This window comes from Anthonomus grandis, chromosome 4, assembly GCF_022605725.1.
Source record: "Anthonomus grandis grandis chromosome 4, icAntGran1.3, whole genome shotgun sequence".
Lineage (NCBI taxonomy): Eukaryota > Metazoa > Arthropoda > Insecta > Coleoptera > Curculionidae > Anthonomus > Anthonomus grandis.
The window spans coordinates 25,599,676-25,620,373 of record NC_065549.1 but is presented as its reverse complement, the minus strand read 5'-3'; the positions used below and the strand labels follow the sequence as shown (position 1 = coordinate 25,620,373).

At 32.5% G+C, this 20,698-nt stretch overlaps 1 protein-coding gene across 1 annotated transcript in view; it reads right to left on the bottom strand.

Annotated features, from left to right (window-relative positions):
* LOC126735205 (pikachurin) overlaps nucleotides 1-20,698 on the bottom strand; it is a 199,027-nt gene that overhangs the window by 99,562 nt on the left and 78,767 nt on the right. The window contains exon 4 of the mRNA XM_050439158.1: nucleotides 4,762-4,968. Coding sequence (XP_050295115.1) covers nucleotides 4,762-4,968 — 207 coding nt within the window. The remainder of the gene's footprint in view (nucleotides 1-4,761; nucleotides 4,969-20,698) is intronic.

Sequence of the window (20,698 nt, the reverse complement as noted above, 5' to 3'; positions counted from 1 at the left end):
CCAGAATGCTACTTTCAGGAACGCCAGATCTTACTATTGCCATGCTAGACTTATCTTCTGCAATTAAAACTCTTTGTGTTCTATCACTTAAAAAAAATAATTTAGTAGCTGGGGTATTAAAATCATTGCATTCCCTTGTCGAAACCTCATTGGTGACGTCAGTAAGAGCGGTAACACAGCTAAATTCCTTTCGAAACTCTGTTTCTATAATATAATACTCTTATCAGTAACATAGACGGTGACCTGTTTTTCCATTTCTTTTTCCAAGATTTTTCAAAGAACTGGTAAAATTGAAATTGATCTTAGTTCGCCATAATTTAAGGGATTATTATTTTTGGGAAGTGGCAAAATAAAGGCGAAATTTCAAGATTTTGGAAAGTAGGAGTTTAACAAACACCTATTTATAATATAGGTGATAAAGGTATTATAAATGAGGAAAAAAACAATTATTAATGTTGTGTTTAAATTATCAGGCCCAAACGCTTTAGATTTAAGTTAAAGTCCAGTGCAACGATATATTAGAATGGTCACCCGTTAAAACACCAGCATTTTACTTCTCAAACAATGTATATAGTAATTGAAGGTTTCGTTTGTCGGAGGAGTAATATCAGATGTTAAATGACTAAATCAGTAGTTAAGTTCATCGACTTTTTTATATGCTTGGGGAGAGGGAATTTGCTTAGATTTGTAATTTATTATATTCAACTTATAAAGCTCCTTCCGTTTGCCTCGAATAGAACAGTTTTGAAATTTGTTATTTAAATAAGCCTTTTTTTATTACGTATGGCAGTGGTGGTAAAATTTCTTATCTGTTTATAATAGTTTCAATATTCCAAATTTCTTGTTTTTCGAAAGGGCAATAAAGCCCGATTTCTGTGTTGCTTCATTACTTTTATATTATCAGTAATCCAAAGACAGTAAGGTCTATTTTTACAAGTTTTAACAGTAAGAGGTGCGTGAATATCTAGTATATTAAGCATATGATCAGTGAGGATAAAAACTTTTTTATTGATATCTTTAGTATTATAAATTTGGTGCCAGAGTGCATTTTCTAGATCAATCTGAAAATTATCAAAGTTATTTCACGTTAAAGGTCTGTAAAAAAACATAGTTTTCATTATTTATTTTATTTAGTTGTAAAATGCAATATATTTTTATAAACATAAAAAGGTATAAATTATCCGATATACGTATATATTTTTAATATCAGACTCAACTAAATTTTCCGAATTTATAGCATATTAGATCGAGGAGAGTTAACGAACCATTAGAGACTTTTCCGTTAGTGGCCTATAAATAACTCCAACCATAAATATTTCATTTTCAATCTTTACTTTAACCCATAAATGCTCGATTGCATCAACACACTCGCGGTGTATAATTGAGTAATTTAATGTGATGAGTATATAAACCAACCCCACCACCTCTAGTGGGTCGAACTAGCCTTACATAGTTGTAGTTTTAAATAAAAGTAGCCTGATCGTCAATGCTCTGACACAACCAGCTTTCTATTGTGCCAACAACACCGTTGTCCAGGCCCGCCACATGATTCTTAAGAATACTCAAGTTGTTAGGAAGTGATCTGACATTAACATGAGCACACAACATAAAGGTGGTAAGAAAAGGAGAGGATGGGTTATATAATATTAAAATAAAGTTAAAGCCTCCTGGGATCAAAAAACATCAAGAGCCACTGTAGTGTAGTTAACGTGATTTCTACTTAAGTGCATGAAAACCAAACTTTGAGCTATCATATTAAGCTAAACAATATTCAAATAATCTCTAGCCGAGTTTATAGTTTTAACAGTTGTAGTTATTTTAATTAAGGCTTTTATATGAAACATTAAATTTATGTTTATTTAGTTAAACACAAAAATAAGTTTGTAGTAACAGAAAAAGAACAAAAACTTAACAAACAAAACAAAACAAAACAAACAAAACAAACTCAAAATGACATCATGCACTTTTGGCCCCAAACTTAAAAATTGCTGCATTTAGAAGTGTCAGTCTTGCTCTAGTTAAATCCTCTTTTACCACAACTCCCAAGTTTCTTAAACACTTTTGCAGAACATTTGCAGCCGTTTGTTGGTATCGCAAAATAAGACTAATACTGCCGCGGCGGCGGCTATTCCTCTCGCGATCGATTTTTGGCAAAAACTCGGTAGGAATTTTTTTATGCCAGATGGAACAATGTTAATATTTATATATTTATTTTTTGGCACAGAAATCAGAAACTTGAGAGATAGTCTTTCGAAAATCGTCGTTAAGCTTATTGTTTAATATTCTTATAATTAAAGACCTAAGTTGATCCAGTTGCCCCTTCTTGAATACCATCTTAACCTATGTCAGTTTTAGCACGTTTATTAGTTTCAATTTAAATTGCGTTTTTTATGTTAATATCGCACTATTGGGGCAAACTGTAATAGCACTTACTACTACTCATTATTCACTTACAGAACAGGCTACAGAATTTATATTTATATTTATTGCTACAAACTGATAAATTTAGTAAAAAATTCACGGTCAGTGCTTTGCAAGTACCCTAGTATATCAGCGCCATCTTTATCAAATAAAAAAATATTGTTCATATTTTATTTTTATTAGAATATTTTTAATACACAGCATAATACACATTTTAAGATTATGATTCTATATGAAATAGATTGGACTGGGTTAGACTGGGGTATCTAAAGAAAAATATTTAAGAAATCCCTGAAACTTTCGCGTAAAATTTTGGTAAATTTAATTGCAAGTTATACAGTTACCCTCATCAAAGTCAGACAACTGTAGGGAAAATTAATCAAACGGAACTAGATGTCATTTAAAATTACGGTTTGAATATTAAAATAGAAAAAGACTTCTTAACTCGTATGCTCGAGTGCTCTTTTATTTTCTGCCTGTATTTCTGATATTCTCTCCTTGGCGCACTCTCACAGCGCGTCGCGCTTCTCTGCAAATACGTCAGCCTGCTCGGCTTCAATTATTTCCGCGACTTCTCGATCTTTGGGTAGTTTCATTCTCGTTCTAAACAACAATGTAAAAGGTGAGAAACTCGTGCTTCCTCGCAAAATCGTCTTTGCAGTAATCGGAAAACTCCTTAGACTTGAATGCCGTTCCACGGTCACTGACAATCCGTCGCACATTATCAGTAATAATCCGTCGCGGATTTTCAGTGATTTATTTAGTAGATAAACAGTGACACCGAAAATCGCTGACTGCGTAGCTTATCAATTACTTCAGCTGAGCTCGTCGTCCTCGTTGCATAAAGCCGCATGAACTTAGTAAAGGCGTCAATAATTGCAAAAATGTGCTAGTACCTTTTCTTCATTGTCGGCAGTGGCCCCAGGTGGTCAATGTAGTACGTATCATGAGGCCCATCGCCTTTTTCCAGCAGGATTAGAAATCTCTTCTGTTTTCCTTGTCTTCTTTCAGATAAAATGCACGAATTGCAGTTCTCAGCGAACTGACTCATGTTCGTGTAATCGAAATCCACTAAGCACATCGTCCATCTCGCGATTTGCTGGTCGATGTCTTTTTTGTCTATCGTTTTGGTAAGTGCTGGACAATCATCACTTTTATTCCGATAAGGTAATTACAAAATTTTGTAAAGACTTTCACGATGGCCGGAACTTTATGTTTGTAGCTGGTTTATATTTTTCTTTTGCCGACATCGTCTTCCAACTACGTAATAAATCGGGTGGAACTGCTGATCCTCGTCATGAATTTGCACATGGAGAGCCTCGTCTTTCAATGCCGACGATCGGCAGTGGATACCGATTTTTTACAATCCTCGTATTTAGTTTACCATGGTTTTTTGGAGACAATGTGATCAGGCTTAATAAATAGGTCGGGCATAATCTCCAAGTTGATCTTCATGATGCCTATTTCAAAATAGGCTAACCGCCTAGCATTCTGATTACGATCCTATTTATTTCCGTCACGCAATTTATTTTCCTCGTAATGTTTTTATTAGATATGCTCGGAATTTTTGCGATCTTCACTTTGCCGCCTGTGACTCGCATATCCATAAATTCACAATTTGTCAAGCACAGGGGGTACCTCCGCACTTGAAATTTTTTTAACCACTCGTCAGGCGCTTTTTTTAAAGTCTACATAATTCACGTAACTGTCCCGATAAAGATTTTAGTTTATGTCGGCTGATCCCCCAATTTGTAGAAAAAATTAATCAAACAGTAGTGGATGACATTTAAAATAAGACGCGCAAGAAATGCATGCGCGTGCATGTAAGCACTTCTCTTTCGATTTCCCAACCTATATATAGGGCTGTGAATCTCGATGCTTATTCCTTATATGAATTATAAGGCATTTCATTCTGTATAGGCAGTGATGATTTCATTTTCTAAACGACTGCTTTCAGTTTTTTCGCATATTTGTGGAGTAATGCATTAAAGATTCATTTAAAAGTTATCCTAAAAATGTTCGATTATCATACATCATTGCTTTTACTACTCATTAGGAACTGTGTTAAATATTCTACTATAAGGTTTTAAATTATTGGCAAATGTACTATTTTTCAGCTGTTATTGAATACCGCATCAGCTTTTCGTTGTCTTTTGTTTGCTCCCTAAAATTTACCACTAGATCCGCCACTGTGATGAATATAAGGTGCTATCAAACTCGTCAATATAAAAATATAAATACGTCAAATAATTTTGGCATATTTATCCTATAAATAGATGTAATCTGTTAAAACATGTTTAAAAAATGTTACTAAAATGTACGTGCGCCTAAATTTCTTACCTTTCTCACACTTGTCTCCACCTCTACCTAGGGGACAAAGACATTTGGGATACTCCGCATCTTCTTCGATATGACAGCCGCCCCCTGGCCCACAATCCAAGTGACATGTTCTAATAGCTGATATCGGTTGAGTTGACTTTAGTTTAATAGAACTTTCCGAAATAACTTTTTGTTCTAGGCGGGGACCGAGCGTGGTGAAATTTGTTCCTGAAGAATACAATACATACAATTTGTGTTAGTGATGCGGTTATTAATAATACCATAATATAAGTGGGTAAATAATATAAACATGTTACCAATAGGCTGTCTGCAAACATTGTACATATCAAATATGTATTCAGAGACCATTATATGTAATTTACAAGTATAATTTAATGGAAATGTGAATATTACAAACTCGACACGTAATGCTGGAACAAAGATCATACTCATAATATTGTCAATTTCTAGATATGTTAAAGTAGCATAGCCAAGCAAATAGCAAAGCCAATTAAAAGACAATATGTAGCTTAAAAAGCACCTTTTAAAGCTAAAAAATATAAGGCTAATGGCATTTTAAATAGATGGCAAATATATAGAATTGACAGCGTTTTAACCATAAAATATAAAATGGTAAAAAAAAATTATAATTTTATTAGACCATGATAAGTTTTAAAAACACTTTAAGAAAATAATTTTTTTTTAGATAAAAAATTAATTTCTTAGATAAGTAGTTCTTTTTTAACGCGACTCTGAAGTTTCCTAATTTAATATTTTCAACTATTTCTATATTTTTATAGTTTATTTCTAGACATAAAAATATACTTTTTTAATAGGGAGTAGGCGAGGTTACCAGACTGACACAGACAGTTTGCAGCAGAATTTATCATGATAATTATTATAACTCGGTAATAATAATAATGATATACAGGGTGCTACAAAATTCGAGGCAAATATTTGAAGAGCGTGTTGTTGGAGTTTAAATAGGACTTTTTTTCCTATAAACATATGTCCAAAAATTAACCCCCTGAGGTCTAAAGCCCGCGCAAATTGCTTGAAAAAATCCATTATTTGGAACACTGACTATAGTTACGTGTTTCTTAAAAATCTTTTGAAAATTTGCGAGGCCCCATTGTTTTGGGCCCTCTTGACATTTTCCGTCTCAAAATGGTGTAAACCTAATTTCAGGGTAGGATTTAGGGGAGCGTACCCATTTGATGGCTCATATCTTACGTTTTCCATAAGAAATTTAAAAATCTCGAACACCATCTAAATAGCCATGAAAAATTTTAAAAATATTATTTTGTTGATGAATTTTTAAATTTCTTATAGGAAACATAAGATACTTGCCACCACAAGGGAAAGCTCCTCTGAATCCTTCTCTAAAATTAGATTTACACTATTTTTGGGACGGAAAAGAAAATTTTCAGAATAATTGATGCATAAAAGTAGTTACGGTTCCAAATAACCGATCTTCATTAAGAAATTTGCATAAGCTTTTTATTATAACTCCAACAATACGTTCTTTAAATTTTTGCACCAAATTTTGTAAAACCCTGCATTTTCAACATCTACAGATATCCGAATTATTTTTGATTTTGGGTGGCCCGTTGAATGCTGATGTCCGATGGCATTTTTAATACCAAACACCCATAACCTGCTGAACGCCATTGCAGAGAAGAAAGGGAAATACACAGATCTGGCAGATGAAATCAAGAAACTGTGGGGACTTAAAAATGTAATAATTTTGCCCATATCAGCCACGGAAGTCATACCCTAAGACCTGCACAGAAGGCTTGAGATCCTTGAGCTGCATAGAAACCTCTTTTAGCTGCTACAGAAAGTCGTGATTTTAAATACCACATAAATAGTAGGAAGATTCTTGAGTCAAGAATGGGCTTCGTATTGCACCTATAAAAAAACTGAAATTGAAAAACTGATTTTTCCTAATTGCTAAAAAAATTAAACTGACAAGAAAGCATGATTATAGATACACACTTTCATGATTTTTTCTTATTTCTTGATTTTCTTAAAGAAAGCATTATTTATCCTCAATTTTTTTTTGCTTAAAATAGTCCAAATCAGAGATAAAATCAGAGATACCTGAGGTCGACCATATACATACATAACTTACATTAACGACCAAGAATATAACTTATAGAACCTAATTTTTGTACTGTCACTTTTATTTTGCAGTTAAGGTTGATTAGTTAAGTTTATTTAGGTTACATTTCAGTTAATAGTTTCACCTATCGAGAGATGTTTAATTGTAAATCATGTAGGTTTTATATACTTGTTTGCTTTGACTTTCAGTGTTCTCTTAAAACTATTCATCTCCATCCGCAGAAACTCCAAAACATTTCGAAACTGGTTCATGGATCTTTAAAAGAGACCTCATTTACTGACATTTTATTTAGTTTTATTGTTTATTTTAGAGAAAATTAAAGGTACACAGTCAATGCGAGTCAGGTGAAAGTTTAGTATATTTGACGTTGACGTTTTCTTTATTTTTAGTTTCATTACTACACCTGTTCAGGTGTAATTTATTTGTAGGTATGTTGTTGTTTGTAGAGTTTGTATTTTAGAACATAAACCTTATGCGAGAACGTCTTACATTAGATACATCATGTTGGAAAAAACCTGGATCATACTGAGAATCATGTTGTGCCTAACTGATTATTTAAACGTCCGTAAGATGAGTGACGAATTTGCGAGGAATGTCCTAAAAACTGACGGTAAGTGTTTGATATTCCATTTGTCGGATTCAAAGTATCTACTTCTTGGAGAAAAGACAAGTATAAAGAAGGGGGAGTATCAATTGGGTATCAACATGCCTAAAAGAGGAATGCGAAATGTTTGTATGGCTATTAGAGTCAAATGATATATCAACAGATAGTTTTCACTTACTAAGTGAGATGGAGGATGAATTATCGTCGTTTATCAGTTACTGGCTCTATTTGATTGCTTTTTTTGGCTACTATAGGTATGTAGTTTGCTTCTTTTACAAGGACCAAGCATTTCGCGTTCTTGGCACTTCTTTTTGGCAAGTTTATTTTCTCATCTAGTATGCGTAAGTAAGATAAAAATGAGACGAAATTCGCTTTGTTATTTTGTTATTAAAATCAAAGTTTGTTTTATCGCTAGAAAGGCTAATTAATTCACAAATTGACAACTCGCTGTCAGAATCTAACAGAAGGAAGGTGGTTGCATATGTCCATAACGTCCTAACTGTATGACTTCACACAAAGTAGTACGTTTTTGACTAAAAGTAGCTTATAATGGAATACCACGTTTCGCTAATTTATTTGTGCCAAGCAAATTAATATTCATTTTTTTAAGCCATATGGTAAAGAAGAGAGATTATTTTAAGAAAAAGCCAACAAAAAAAATTGTTATTTTTTTTGGTTACAACAAAACTTCAAAAAACGGCATGAGTTGTAAATGTATTCACAAACCGGCCCAACAGTTCATAAAAAGACTAAAAAATGTTATACGCCAGAAAAATAATACTAAGGCAAAAAAACTAGGCTTAGAAGTACCTAAAAACCTAAACATTGAAAGCTAAACCACCTAAAAATAAAAAGGAATGAACTATCATTGCGAGCGTACAGTAAGCCTGAACTGCAAAACAAAAATGTTTTGTGTTTCTCTAAGTTTTGTGTTTTTTCTGGTTTAAAAGAGAAAAAGTCTCATTCGAGTGTTTTTGACAACAGCTACGATAATACAAACTCGTGTCGTTGCAGCGTGGAAAAAAGAAATTAAATCCGATCTTTTCACAAATAAATATCGATACTTGCGTAACATGAGGAACCGTCTTCAAAAACGTAGATTAGGGGATTTTCGAAATATGTTAAGTAAAACTTGAATGTGAATTATGAGTATAAGTGAAATAGGAATATATTTTTAAATCTTAACATTTTTTTGAAAAAACTATTAATTGACAATAAAAAAAATAAAACTGGAGTTTTGTCCATGGTTTTACTAACAGGAGTTATTTAATGCTTTGCTGTTGTTTTGGCAGAAAAATAGCATAATACCTTTGTATACCTATCTATAGTTATTATGTATTTTGAATAAAAACATTAGGTATGTTAGCTTCCGATATAGCAATACTGTCCTTTAAAAAAGTAACCAATATACAGGGTGTCCATGTAATATCGCGGTGCTCGATTGCGGCTAAATCATGAAACGGAAAAAAACTTTAATAGTGGGAATATTAATTGAGTTAGAGAGACTACTTTTTAAAATAGTTTTTTTTTTAGTTTGGTTGATACAAGGTGTCCCAAAAAAGCGTGATACATACTTTGAACTTTTTTTTTTAATGGAAATACCTATATTTTTTTCTGAAATGGGAGTCTCATTTGACTCTATCTTTAAACCTAAAACAGTTTTTCACTAAAATGCGACGTTGTCTAGTTATTAACAATTTAAAAAAAATTTCACGAAAATCACTGTTTCACTTAAATATTAATATTTACCACCGATGTTGTCTATCTTTTTGAAAAATCTATGTATGTATGTGATTCCTTGGCTAAGTTTATTTTATCTTATGAAATTCCAAAATTTATTTATTTTTATACAGGGAGATCAAAATCGTTCCTCAAATAATGATATTTTCAATTAAATTTTGCGCTATTTCTTTAAATGAAACAACCTATATCTAGTAACGCATTTTGATAAAGCATTCTTTTATCTTCAATTTGATACCAACCAGTTTGCGTTTATCTCTAACCGTTTTCTCAAAATTTGTTCTTAAAGGAAGAGTGACACTTATTTTTTATAGGCATTACAAAGTTTATTTTTACTTGAGAATTATAAGTATGCTGTAAGCGTAGAGTACAAAAAACTACCTAGAAAAAAACAGTTTTAAATAAAGAAATCAAATTGGCATTCACCAAGTCGGTTGGAGAAAATCCGAAAATTACAGTAAGACAAAAAATGACTTACAAATAGGTCCGTTTGAAAATGCCACAAGAAAAATTAATATCACCCCCATTAATTTTAGTAACATCAAGGATTCATCAAAAACATTAATTAAAAACATTATAAAAAGGTTCTATCACAAAAATTGCTCAAAATGTTTACCGTTTTGCTCTAAATACAAATCAGCCTTGCGTGTGAAAAATATTTTAACTGCAACTCTTATTTGCGCTCCAACATATCTTCCCTAGATTTACAGACTTCCCCACAAGCAGAAATCCAGAAACCTTAATTCCTTAAGTGTTAAAGAGGCAATTGTTAGTCTAAAAAGATATATGACCAGAACATTCATGTTGCTCCAAGGCGACTAAATGCATCCTGAACTTATGAAGTCACTTTAATATTAATCTTTAGTTTAAAAAGTAAGTCTGAAACCAATTTATTTTTTTTACCTAAAAATTTTAATCAACTATCCAAATCTTTATTCCTTGTATAAAAAAAATTAAATTATGATTTTTTTATCAATTAATTTATGATGTGTAGAATGTAGGATAACTTTAACTCTATTGTATATGGAGGTAAAACGTTATTTAATAATCCCACTAGAAGTCTAAAACTTAAGACTGAAAAAAGCCTACGTATAAAAACCAAAGGAAAATATATAAAAAGAAAATAAAGGAATTTCTCACCAGTAAAGCTTACTATAGTTTAGCGGAATTTTTTATTGATCATAATTTAAGTAAGCCTTTGTGACCTATATCCTATTTTGCCTTGTCTATAACTTCTATGTTTATATTGACAATAAAGTATTTTTTGAGTTTGAGATTGAGTAAACTCTCGATTACACCTATAATATTAAAGTGACTTAATAAGTTCAGAGTACGTCGAGTCGCTTTAGAGCAACATGAATTTTCTGATGATATATAGTTTTTAATTTAATTATATTTTTTAGACTGACAATTGCTTTTTTAACATCTTATTCATTTTGTTGCTCAATTTTTAATATATTTAGGAATTTTACCGCACCGTCCATGGCCTTTAAAGATCCATTAATATAATTTTCTTAATTTTTCAGGTTGAGAACAAAATTTTGAAAAACGGTTTGAATTGGCTTCTTTGAATGTTGTTTGACTACTTTTTTAAAATCATATCATTTTTTGATTATTTTTATTGCTTTAGGATTTTGGGTCATAGTATCAAAACTAAACCCCTTGTATAGAAGGATTCAACTAAATTAATTATGTTTCGGTTGACAAAAACAAAGAAACCACAAAGTCACAGTTTCACAATATTTAATCAAAGGCTACAGAAGTTTTGCTCTAGCTAGAGTGAGCATCATCAGGCCTTTAAAAGCCATACACAAACTTCACACTATATATATAAAGAATAATTTTTAGATTATAATTGTCATCACAATTTTGTGTATGGTTGATGATGCTGTAGCTAGAGCGAAACACGTGTAGCCTGTGATTATACCTTGTGAGATCATGATTTTGTGTTTTCTTCAATTTTTTATGTTGGTCTCTTTGAGAATAATAAATGAGATTTTTGTATATGTTTGGATTGGCTATTATTACCTAATAAATCCTTTTTTCAACGATACCAAATTTGTTAAAATCGGTCAATGGATTAGGAAGTTAACGCAGTTTATTGCAAAAATAGTTGAATGCTCCCCACCATCTTTGTTTTTAAAAGAACTAATTTTTTTACGAGAATGATAGATAAACTAGTTCTCCTTAAAAATATGATTTTTTTTTTTAATTTATTATGCAAAATTTAAAGAAAATACATGTTTAAAATGTAAGATGGCAGTTATGCCCTCTGGTGGTCATTTTTAGAACTTGAAATCTTTTTCAAGCGATTCTTCATGACTGATTTATTCAATAATTTTGATGAAGTGTTAATGTTCAAAAAACGGCATAAGTATATGGCAGAGGACCATAGGTATGTGAGGCGACAGAGGGGCAATCTGCAACTACCCATTCCCACGTCCGCTCTTATTTAGAAATCAATTTTTTACGAAGGCATAAATATATTTAATCACCTGCCATATTAACGAGCTTGCAACACTTAAATGCTTTTTTATGCTTAATATTTTGCGGAGTCTATAGTATATGTTTTTTTGCATACATTAAAAGCAATGTATGCATACATATATTGCATACATATTTTGATTTTCCTCATTCTTTTGTATACATTCCTTTTTTAATGTTTTTATTCGTTTTTTTTTTCTTAATTTTAAATTGCTTTGTTAACATCAAATATTCGTTCATAACAATAAAGCTTATTTTGATTTGATTTGATTTTCGATAATGGATCGAATTTTCATGGCGCAGCTAATCTACTAAAAGAATATTTAAGATAGGTTTCACAGCAATTATTCAGGTATCAGCAGGTAGTCAGGTTTAGTTTTCTATTACCTGACATTAAAGCAAAAGCGTCCTCTGGATTAAGTACTAGCTGAGGCAGGAGTGAAATCCGTAAAGTTTTTTTTTAAGCCATTCGTAGCTCTAGACCTCTATTTACTCAGAGTTGTGATCCCAATGACCTTTGGTCTGGATATTTCCATACCCTAGAACTACTAAAGTTATTACCCGATCCTTAAAACTAAATACATCATGTCATTGGCAGCTCATTCAAAGGGATCAAGCGAAATTTTGGAAACGATGGTTGAATAATTACAGAGGCTGCAGCATAACCATCGGGAGTTAGATCTAGCTCCCAATATTGAGTTACATAGATTAGCTTTAATAAAAAATCAAAAGCGGCCTTCATTATAATGACCATTAGCTATAGTTGCTTCACTGCATCCAAGAAGCGATGGAATAGTGTGAGAGGTAGACGTTAAGTCCACAACGGTGTTTACGTTTACCGATAGTCAAGCTGTGTCTAATTCCGACTCGGTAGTCATAATTTATTCCTTTAAAATTTGAGTTTTTACACTAATTCTTCAATTAGGTTTATTTTGTTTTTTTTAAGGTTTTACTTATTTAGGAATATTTATTTTATTTTATTTTAATTCATAATTTAATTTAACAAGAATTAAAAGTTAAATACAGTAAACTAATGTCATACAGGTTGGCAAATAGAAGACTACATATAGGCATTATAAATGGAACACCACTTCTCATTTGATAAGCAACGCGGCGGAAAAGTTCAATCGATTAAATATATGAAGAAGTTTCACGGAAGTTTTTATTTCCGTACTCAGTACCCTCAAAAGATGAATGCTTGGGCTGGTAGTTTGGGAGACCATATTATTGGGCCATTTTTTATTGATAGGACTTTGAACGTCGAAAAATCTCTTAAGTTGCTACAAAACCAAGTTCTTCCGGCCATTCAACTCTTCCCTGATGCAATTAAAATAAAAGAATTTTTAACAAATAATTTTTCTAACAGCCTTATTTGGTGGTCTGGCAATATTAAATGGCCTCCAAGATCTCTCGATTTATCATCAAGTGACTTTTATTTGTGGGGTTATTTTAAGGAGACTACTTATAAACATCATAACAGTAGGCCAACGAATTTAGAGGTGTTGTAAAACAAAATTGCTGAATCTGCCAATACTATTTTGCCTCAAACTCTTTTGGATATAAGAACCAGCTTTAACGATAGGCGAACGTGTTGTTTAGCTAAAGAAGGAGATCTTTTTGAGCCTTTTATTTAAAGATTTATTTGTTAGGTTTATTATTTAGAGTTTTATTTTTTGTTTTTTTTTATAATGTTTAAATTCTATTAATAATAGCGTAATTCGCTGAATAACCGAGGTATGAGAGTAGTACAGTCGCTAGCGTGAGCATGGTCAAAAGCTTACCTTTCTTTCTGCAATTTTTTAGGGTCTTTTTTCTGTTAACTGTAAAAAACTCTACCGTCATGACAAAGTAATAAGTCAGATTATCTATAGTAATAGTTAAGGCCTCCTCAGGAGCATTCCAGAATCAATATTCATTTATAGGTTACGATATCTCGCAGCTTAATTCATTCATAAACAAATGTCAAATCCTGGAAGACTTTTAAGACCATAATTAATGTATTAAAAAAAAAGTTTGTGCAAGATTTAAAAAAGCAGCTAGACTTATATCGTAATCAAGGTGAATTGTAATTTTCAGAGCAGAATGCTAATGCTAGTAAGGAATCCAAAATAATTATTGGATAAATTGCATAGATTTTCAATATGTATCTAGGCATTTCTTACAAATTTTAGAAAAACCTTTTCACGCTAATGGCATGAAAAATTGTTCTCTCGTAACTTTTTTCTATATTTTAAAGATACATATGAGTTTTTAAAAATTGGATTTTTTATATGTGATCAATAGTGAAAAAAATAAAAAGACATTAAAAAACTGTAGCTAACCACTAACGAAAAAATAAGTATTCAATGAGTTTATAAATATCTACCCCATAAAATAAATTCATCACCCAACACTGATATGATAATCATGTTATATATTATATTAGTATACTACCTCTGGTTTATTTTATTTAGATAAGCGATATTTTTCGGATTATTGTAACTTGTTGCAATATTATTCATTTTGTCTGCAAAATCGTCGATGAATTCACGTAATAGCTATGTTGTAATACTGTAACGATATTGTAAAACCCGGGAATGACAAGTGACACCCCAAACGACGTTTAGAAGGTTGGTGGGAATGGTTCGGAACAGCGGTCAGCCGAATATACAATGCGAGTCTATATCTTGGAATAAATTCAGTAATTCATATTATACTTTTTTTTTCTCAAAAAATCCTGAGACCCGTGGATTAGTATTTTTAGTTGCGCTTTTTTGTTGATAACAAAGTTATTCAGTGTGTCTCAAAAATAAGAGATGATATCATCGACAACGATATTTTAGATAACGACCCTAATTTTTATTGCGTATTTTTAAAGAGCATATCAAAATATACATAGCTGCAAAATGTCAAGTTGATGTGGTTAACTGTTTTCAAGATAATTAAAATAAATTTTTCTTATTAAATATAAATTATTAGATCCGTTTTAGTAAAAAAGTTTCTAACAAATATTTAAAATGTGGTGCATTTAATATTTAATATTATCCTAAACGTACTTAAAATTGTTTTGAATATTTCTAACGATTTATGTAGAAATTAATATCCAGTGTGTCGCAATATTGAAATACATATTGTATTGTTATCCATGTTTTTTTTTTAAAATGGCTTTTATTGCCTATTTGTAAAAAGCATATAGAGTAATACAAAACTACAAAATTTCAGATTTTTTATGACTGAAACACCTTGTTTTCAAGAAAAACAAACATTTTCTCACATTTTTTTTCTGGTATAAGTGTTCAAATTGTTTACTATTTGGCAATGCCCTAAACGCTCTTAAAATTCGTTTTGAATGTTCCTTATAAGTTGTGGAGAAATAAATCTACACTTATTCCTTATTCTGGTGTTCAACTCCTTAATGTTTGTAGGCTTGGACACATAAACTTTGGATTTCAAATATCCTTATAAGAAAAAATCTAAAGTAATTTGATCGGGAGATCTTGGTTGCCATTTAAAAGATTTTCTTCTACCAATCCATCTGCTTGCAAATATAGTGTCCAGATAGTTTCTAATAGGACGTGGAAAAAGCGATGGCACACCATCTTGTTAAAACTAGATATTTCTATTTGGCAATTTGGCAAATTGTAAAATTTTATGAAATAAAACCGATTTTATGATCTGTCTTTTAAAACTTCTAATGATTACGTATTATGATATTTACATATTAAATAATAATCGTTAATCGATCGAAAATACAAATTCATGTTAAAATGATGCAATGCGCTTTCATTGGCTTCTCGCTGTTGTCTGGTCGGGTCTCGGTCGTTTTTTTTGGAACCGGCGGGACCGCCTGCTTATACACGCTTGGTCACGTACGCCACATAGAGCTTATCCGAAACGAAATTATGTAGAGCTCGACATACCGGCGGCCTTTGAAATGACACAGTCTTTCAAACGTCAGGAACTTAATAGTCAATAGGGAGAAGACAGAGTTTTTGCACTGCCCGCTTCATAATACTGGCGGTATTATGAAGTGGGCAGTGTTGTGTTCACTGTGGCCACTCGCGAAACACCATCATCGCCACTATAAAGTTCAACCACTCGACCCATGCGCCAGTATAGTGGAGGGAAGTTGTCGTCAATAAGAAGGACCAAGGAGCCCACCTTTAATGGATCTTCAATAGCCTCTTTCCATTTGGAGCGTTGCTGCATGCCTAGTAAGTAGTCTCTTGACCACCGCTGCCAGAAATTCTGGAACATTTGTTGCAGCTCCTCGAAATGGTTCAATCGATTCTATGGTATATTTTGTAAGTCAGTTTGAGGTAAGGATAATAATGGGTGCCCGATTAAAAAATGACCGTCGGTAAGACAGGAGAGGTCGGTAGGATCTTCAGACGTTGGAGAAATAGGAGAAGAATTTATAGCAGCCTCTACCTGTTCGAATAATGTAGTTAATTGTTCAAAAGTAATTTGTTTTTTACCAATTATCCTCGTTACATGAAATTTTGCTCGTTTAACCGAAGCCTCTCACAGTCCACCGTGATGTGGTGCTCGAGGAGGTATAAAAGACCACTTGATCTCATTTTTTAAAAGAAAATTTGATATTTCTGTATCCTCGACAATTTTAGGAATTTCTTTATACAACCTTTTCAAATCATTACTGGCCCCTTTAAAATTTGTTCCATGATCACTATAAATTGTCTTACAAAGACCTCTACGTGATACAAATCTCTCTTTAAAGCATTTAAAAAACCCTCCTTACTTAAATCAGTAACGGCCTCTAAGTGTACAGCCTTAGTAACGAAACATATAAATAATGATAAGTAGGCTTTAACTAAGGCTCTATTTTTAAGCTTCCCATCCTTAATCAAAAAGGGACCTGCGAAATCTACCCCCGTTATAAGGAAAGGCCGATTTTGATTAATACGATCAAATGGTAAGTTACCCATTTGACAAACAAGTGATTTTGGTTTGATTCTGAAACAAGTAATACACTTATTTAAAACGCTCCTAACTTCCCGGCGGCCGTGAACCACCCAGTATTGCTCCCTTAAAGCATTCAAGACTGATAAAGTACCTGAATGCAGGTGCTTATGATGTTCATTTAGGATTATCAGTTTTGTTAAAGGATGCTTTGGAGCTAAGATTATTTGGTGCTTTTTATCATAACTTAAACTAGATTTGTTTAAACGTCCCCCAACCGTTAAAAGTTTATCTAGCCCTAAAATGGGGTTAAGAGATAGTAATTTTGATTTTTTATGCAAAGGCTTACAAAGCTTTGCACTCGTTAATTCATTGGGGTACATTTCAGTTTGAGCGATTCTTAAAAGTTTAAGCTTTGATTGAACCAATTCGTCTACGGTTAACTGACCAAATAATCTTTGATTTTTATATTTACAGTTATGGTAGAATCTAACACAAAAGGCAATAACCCGATTTAAACGATACTACGTTGAAAATCTTTCAAAGATATTTAAGTCATTTTTACACGCTATTAAAGTTACGATATTTTTTGTTTTTAATTCCGGTAAATCATTATTAATCCATTTAAGTATAGGCCACGATTTGGTATCAGCATCCGAAAGCCACTCTGGCCCAAATCACCAAAGACGCGAATTTTCCAAATCGTTAACACTTAACGTTAACACAACGTTACACCGCGAGATAACAAATCCGCAGGGTTACCTTTTGTGGGATCGTGATACCACTGATTTGGGTTCGTTTTTGTCTGAATTTCTGCCGTTCTAGAGGCAACGAATATTTTTAATTTACTTGGAGATAATTGAAGCCAGCTTAAGACAATTGTACTGTCACTCCAAAAATAAAAATTATCGATTTTTATATTTATTGATTCTATTATCTTTTGATATAGTTTAACACCTAACACTGCGCTACATAACTCTAACCGCGGTATTGTAAGAGTTTTTAAGGGAGCTACACGAGATTTTGCGCATAGCAAATGAGTAGTTATTATACCATTTTCATCTACTGACGTTAAATAAGCACAACTACCATAAGCAATCTGGGATGCATCGCAAAAAATGTGTAACTCAATGAGCTTTGCATGTGGGCTAATAGCTTGACGTACAATTTTTATATTATTTAAAGATGGTAATTCGTGCAGTAGTTCGATCCAATTTTGTGCAATGTCGGGAGATATACGTTCATTCCAACCCTGTTTACATTGCCATAATTTTTGGATTAAAACTTTAGTACGTATTATTACAGGTGCAATCAAACCTAACGGATCGAATATTGTTGATATTTTTGACAGAATACCCCTTTTTATAAACCCATTATGATTTAGATTAATGTCTGCTACTAAGTAAGTTAAATAATCAGCGTTCGAATGCCACACGATTCCCAAAGCTCGATGAATATCACCATTACTGATATAATATTTGTCCGCAGAATTTTCACCTTTAAGGACTTCAAGTTTGTTAGAGGACCATTTTCTGAGAAAAAAACCATATTTTATTAAAATTTCGTTTATTTCCGATTTTAGTGTTTTTGCTGCCTCAATGCTACCTGCGCCGCTTATCAAATCATCCACGTAAAAATCTTTAAAAATGCGATCACATGCGGTAGGATACCTTTCCTGATTTTCATGAGCCGCTTGCTGTAAGGCCTGAGTAGCTAGAAATGACGCTGGTCTGGTACCATACGTCACCGTTAATAATTGATAATGCGAAATTTCATCGTTCGGATCCGCGCGCCATACTATGCGTTGTAAGTCTACTTGATTTTCAACTATTTTAACTTGTCGATACATTTTGCTAACATCGGCGTTTAACACAACGTTATGCTGTCGGAATCTGATCAAAATAGAAAACAACTCATCCTGTATGGTTGGACCAATCATAAGGATATCGTTCAATGATGTACCAGTAGATGAAGCACACGAGGCATCAAAAACCACCCACAAAGAAGTTGTGACGCTATTATTATTACAAACACCGTGATGCGGCAAATAAAAAATGGATTTAGGTTTTTTATGTCAATTTTTCTCATGTGGCCCAATTCTTGATATTCAGTCATAAAGTTTATGTATTTTTTGCAAAAATCAGCGTTTTTCCTAAATTTACGTTCCATTGATTTTAACCGACTTAAAGCGTAAGGTAGCGAATCTCCTATAGGACTCGAGTTTTCTTTAATAGGTAATGATACGATAAAACTCCCATCAACGTCACGATGAACAGTTTCTTTAAAAGTTCTTTCGCATTCCTGTTCTTCAGACGTATAGAATTTTTTAACAAGATAATCCTCTAAACGCCAAAAGTTCTCTAGTTGTCTTTCTAAATTGGCGTTGGTTAAAGATAAATTACATTTTATTTTGTTAGTCCGATTTATTGGTAAAGGTCCTGAAATAATCAACCCTAAAAATGTATTTTGAAGAACCGGTAAGGAATCACCTAATCTTTTTTGTTCAGGTTTTAATAAATTATAATAAACACTTGCCCCTATTAATATATCGATCGGTGCAGGCGAATTAAAACTACGATCTGATAAAATTATGCCTTACGGTATTGGTAATCATGATTTTTTTAAATAAGCGTTGGGTAAATTTTCAGTTATTGAGTTTAGAACTAGAAGGGAGAGATCACAACAAAAGCCGCTATTTGTTTTGCTATTGATTTGCTATTGATTTAATGCTTGTTAAAACTCGTTTTGATATTTTACTTTCGAAGTTGCCTATCCCAGAAACCGAAATCTGATGTTTGAAGCTTTAACCTTTTTACAAGATTAGCTGTTAAAAAGTGCGCTTGAGAACCGCAATCTAACAGTGCGCGGCAATGGTGCCACTGGCCATCACTTACTCTAATAAGTACACTAGCTGTTGATAAGAGTCGGGTTCGCCCTCTCGGCTAAAGTTTACCGAAATACCTGATAATTGCCGTACTTTTGAAATAGCCCCGGTAGAACGCGATTCCTGATTTTCAAGTTGAACAATACGATCGCCATGGTTTTCTGGTTGTGTTTGCCTTTTTAATTTTTAATATTTTCATTTACATCGGTATGTAAAATTATATTATGCTTGTTAGAACACAATTTACAATCCCTAGCAAAACAATCTTCCGTTACATGATTTTTTCTTAAACAGTTTAAACACAACCTTAGTTTTTTAATTTCCTTAATTCTTAAGTCCATTGGTAAACTTAGAAGTTGATCGCACATATAAATACTGTGCTTTTCATTACAAAAAAGACACTTAAAATAATCAATCTTTTGATTGGACCCGGTATAAAATGCTTGATATTTGTCTTTGTGTTTTTCATGTTGATTTTGCTTGTTATATCTCAAACTTTTTTGTGTTTTAAAATCAGTAGATTTTTGCTGGATATCTGATGTTTCCAATAATTTACAACGATCTGATAAAAAGTCTAATAAATCTGATATGTGTGGATTAACTAAATGCTTATTAATAATTCGCTCTTCCCATTGATTTAATGTTTTTAAGTCTAGCTTGGTAGTTATTAAATAAATTAATAAGGTTGACCATTGTTCGACGGGTTCATCTAAAATTTTTAAAGCCCTAAACCTTTTTTAAAAGTCGTCAAAAAAATTTCTAAGACTGTACTCCCGAGACACGTTATAAATGTAAAATAATGCCGTGACATGATTTTTTATTGTAAGTGATTTATTTTCGAATCTTTCTTTCAACAAATTCCAGGCAATTTCATAATTTTCCCCGGTAACTCTTATTGATTCTAAGATTTTTGCAGCGCTGCCTTTTAAAGAACCCAAAAGGTAATAAAACTTACGAATATTATCGATTGACTTATCATTATGTACCAAGATAACAAATAAATCACGAAATTGATCCCATTTGTCATAATCTCCATAGATTTTTATTAGTTCAATGGAAGGAAAACTTTTACTAAAGGAAACAGCTTGAGAGGCAGTAATGTTTTGATTCGAGTGAGAAACATTAAAATATTCTGGTGCATTTTGGGATAAATTTGCGGCTTGCACCTGCTTTTCGTGTAAACGTCGTAAAATATCGATAGCGCGACCCGATAATTCGAAAT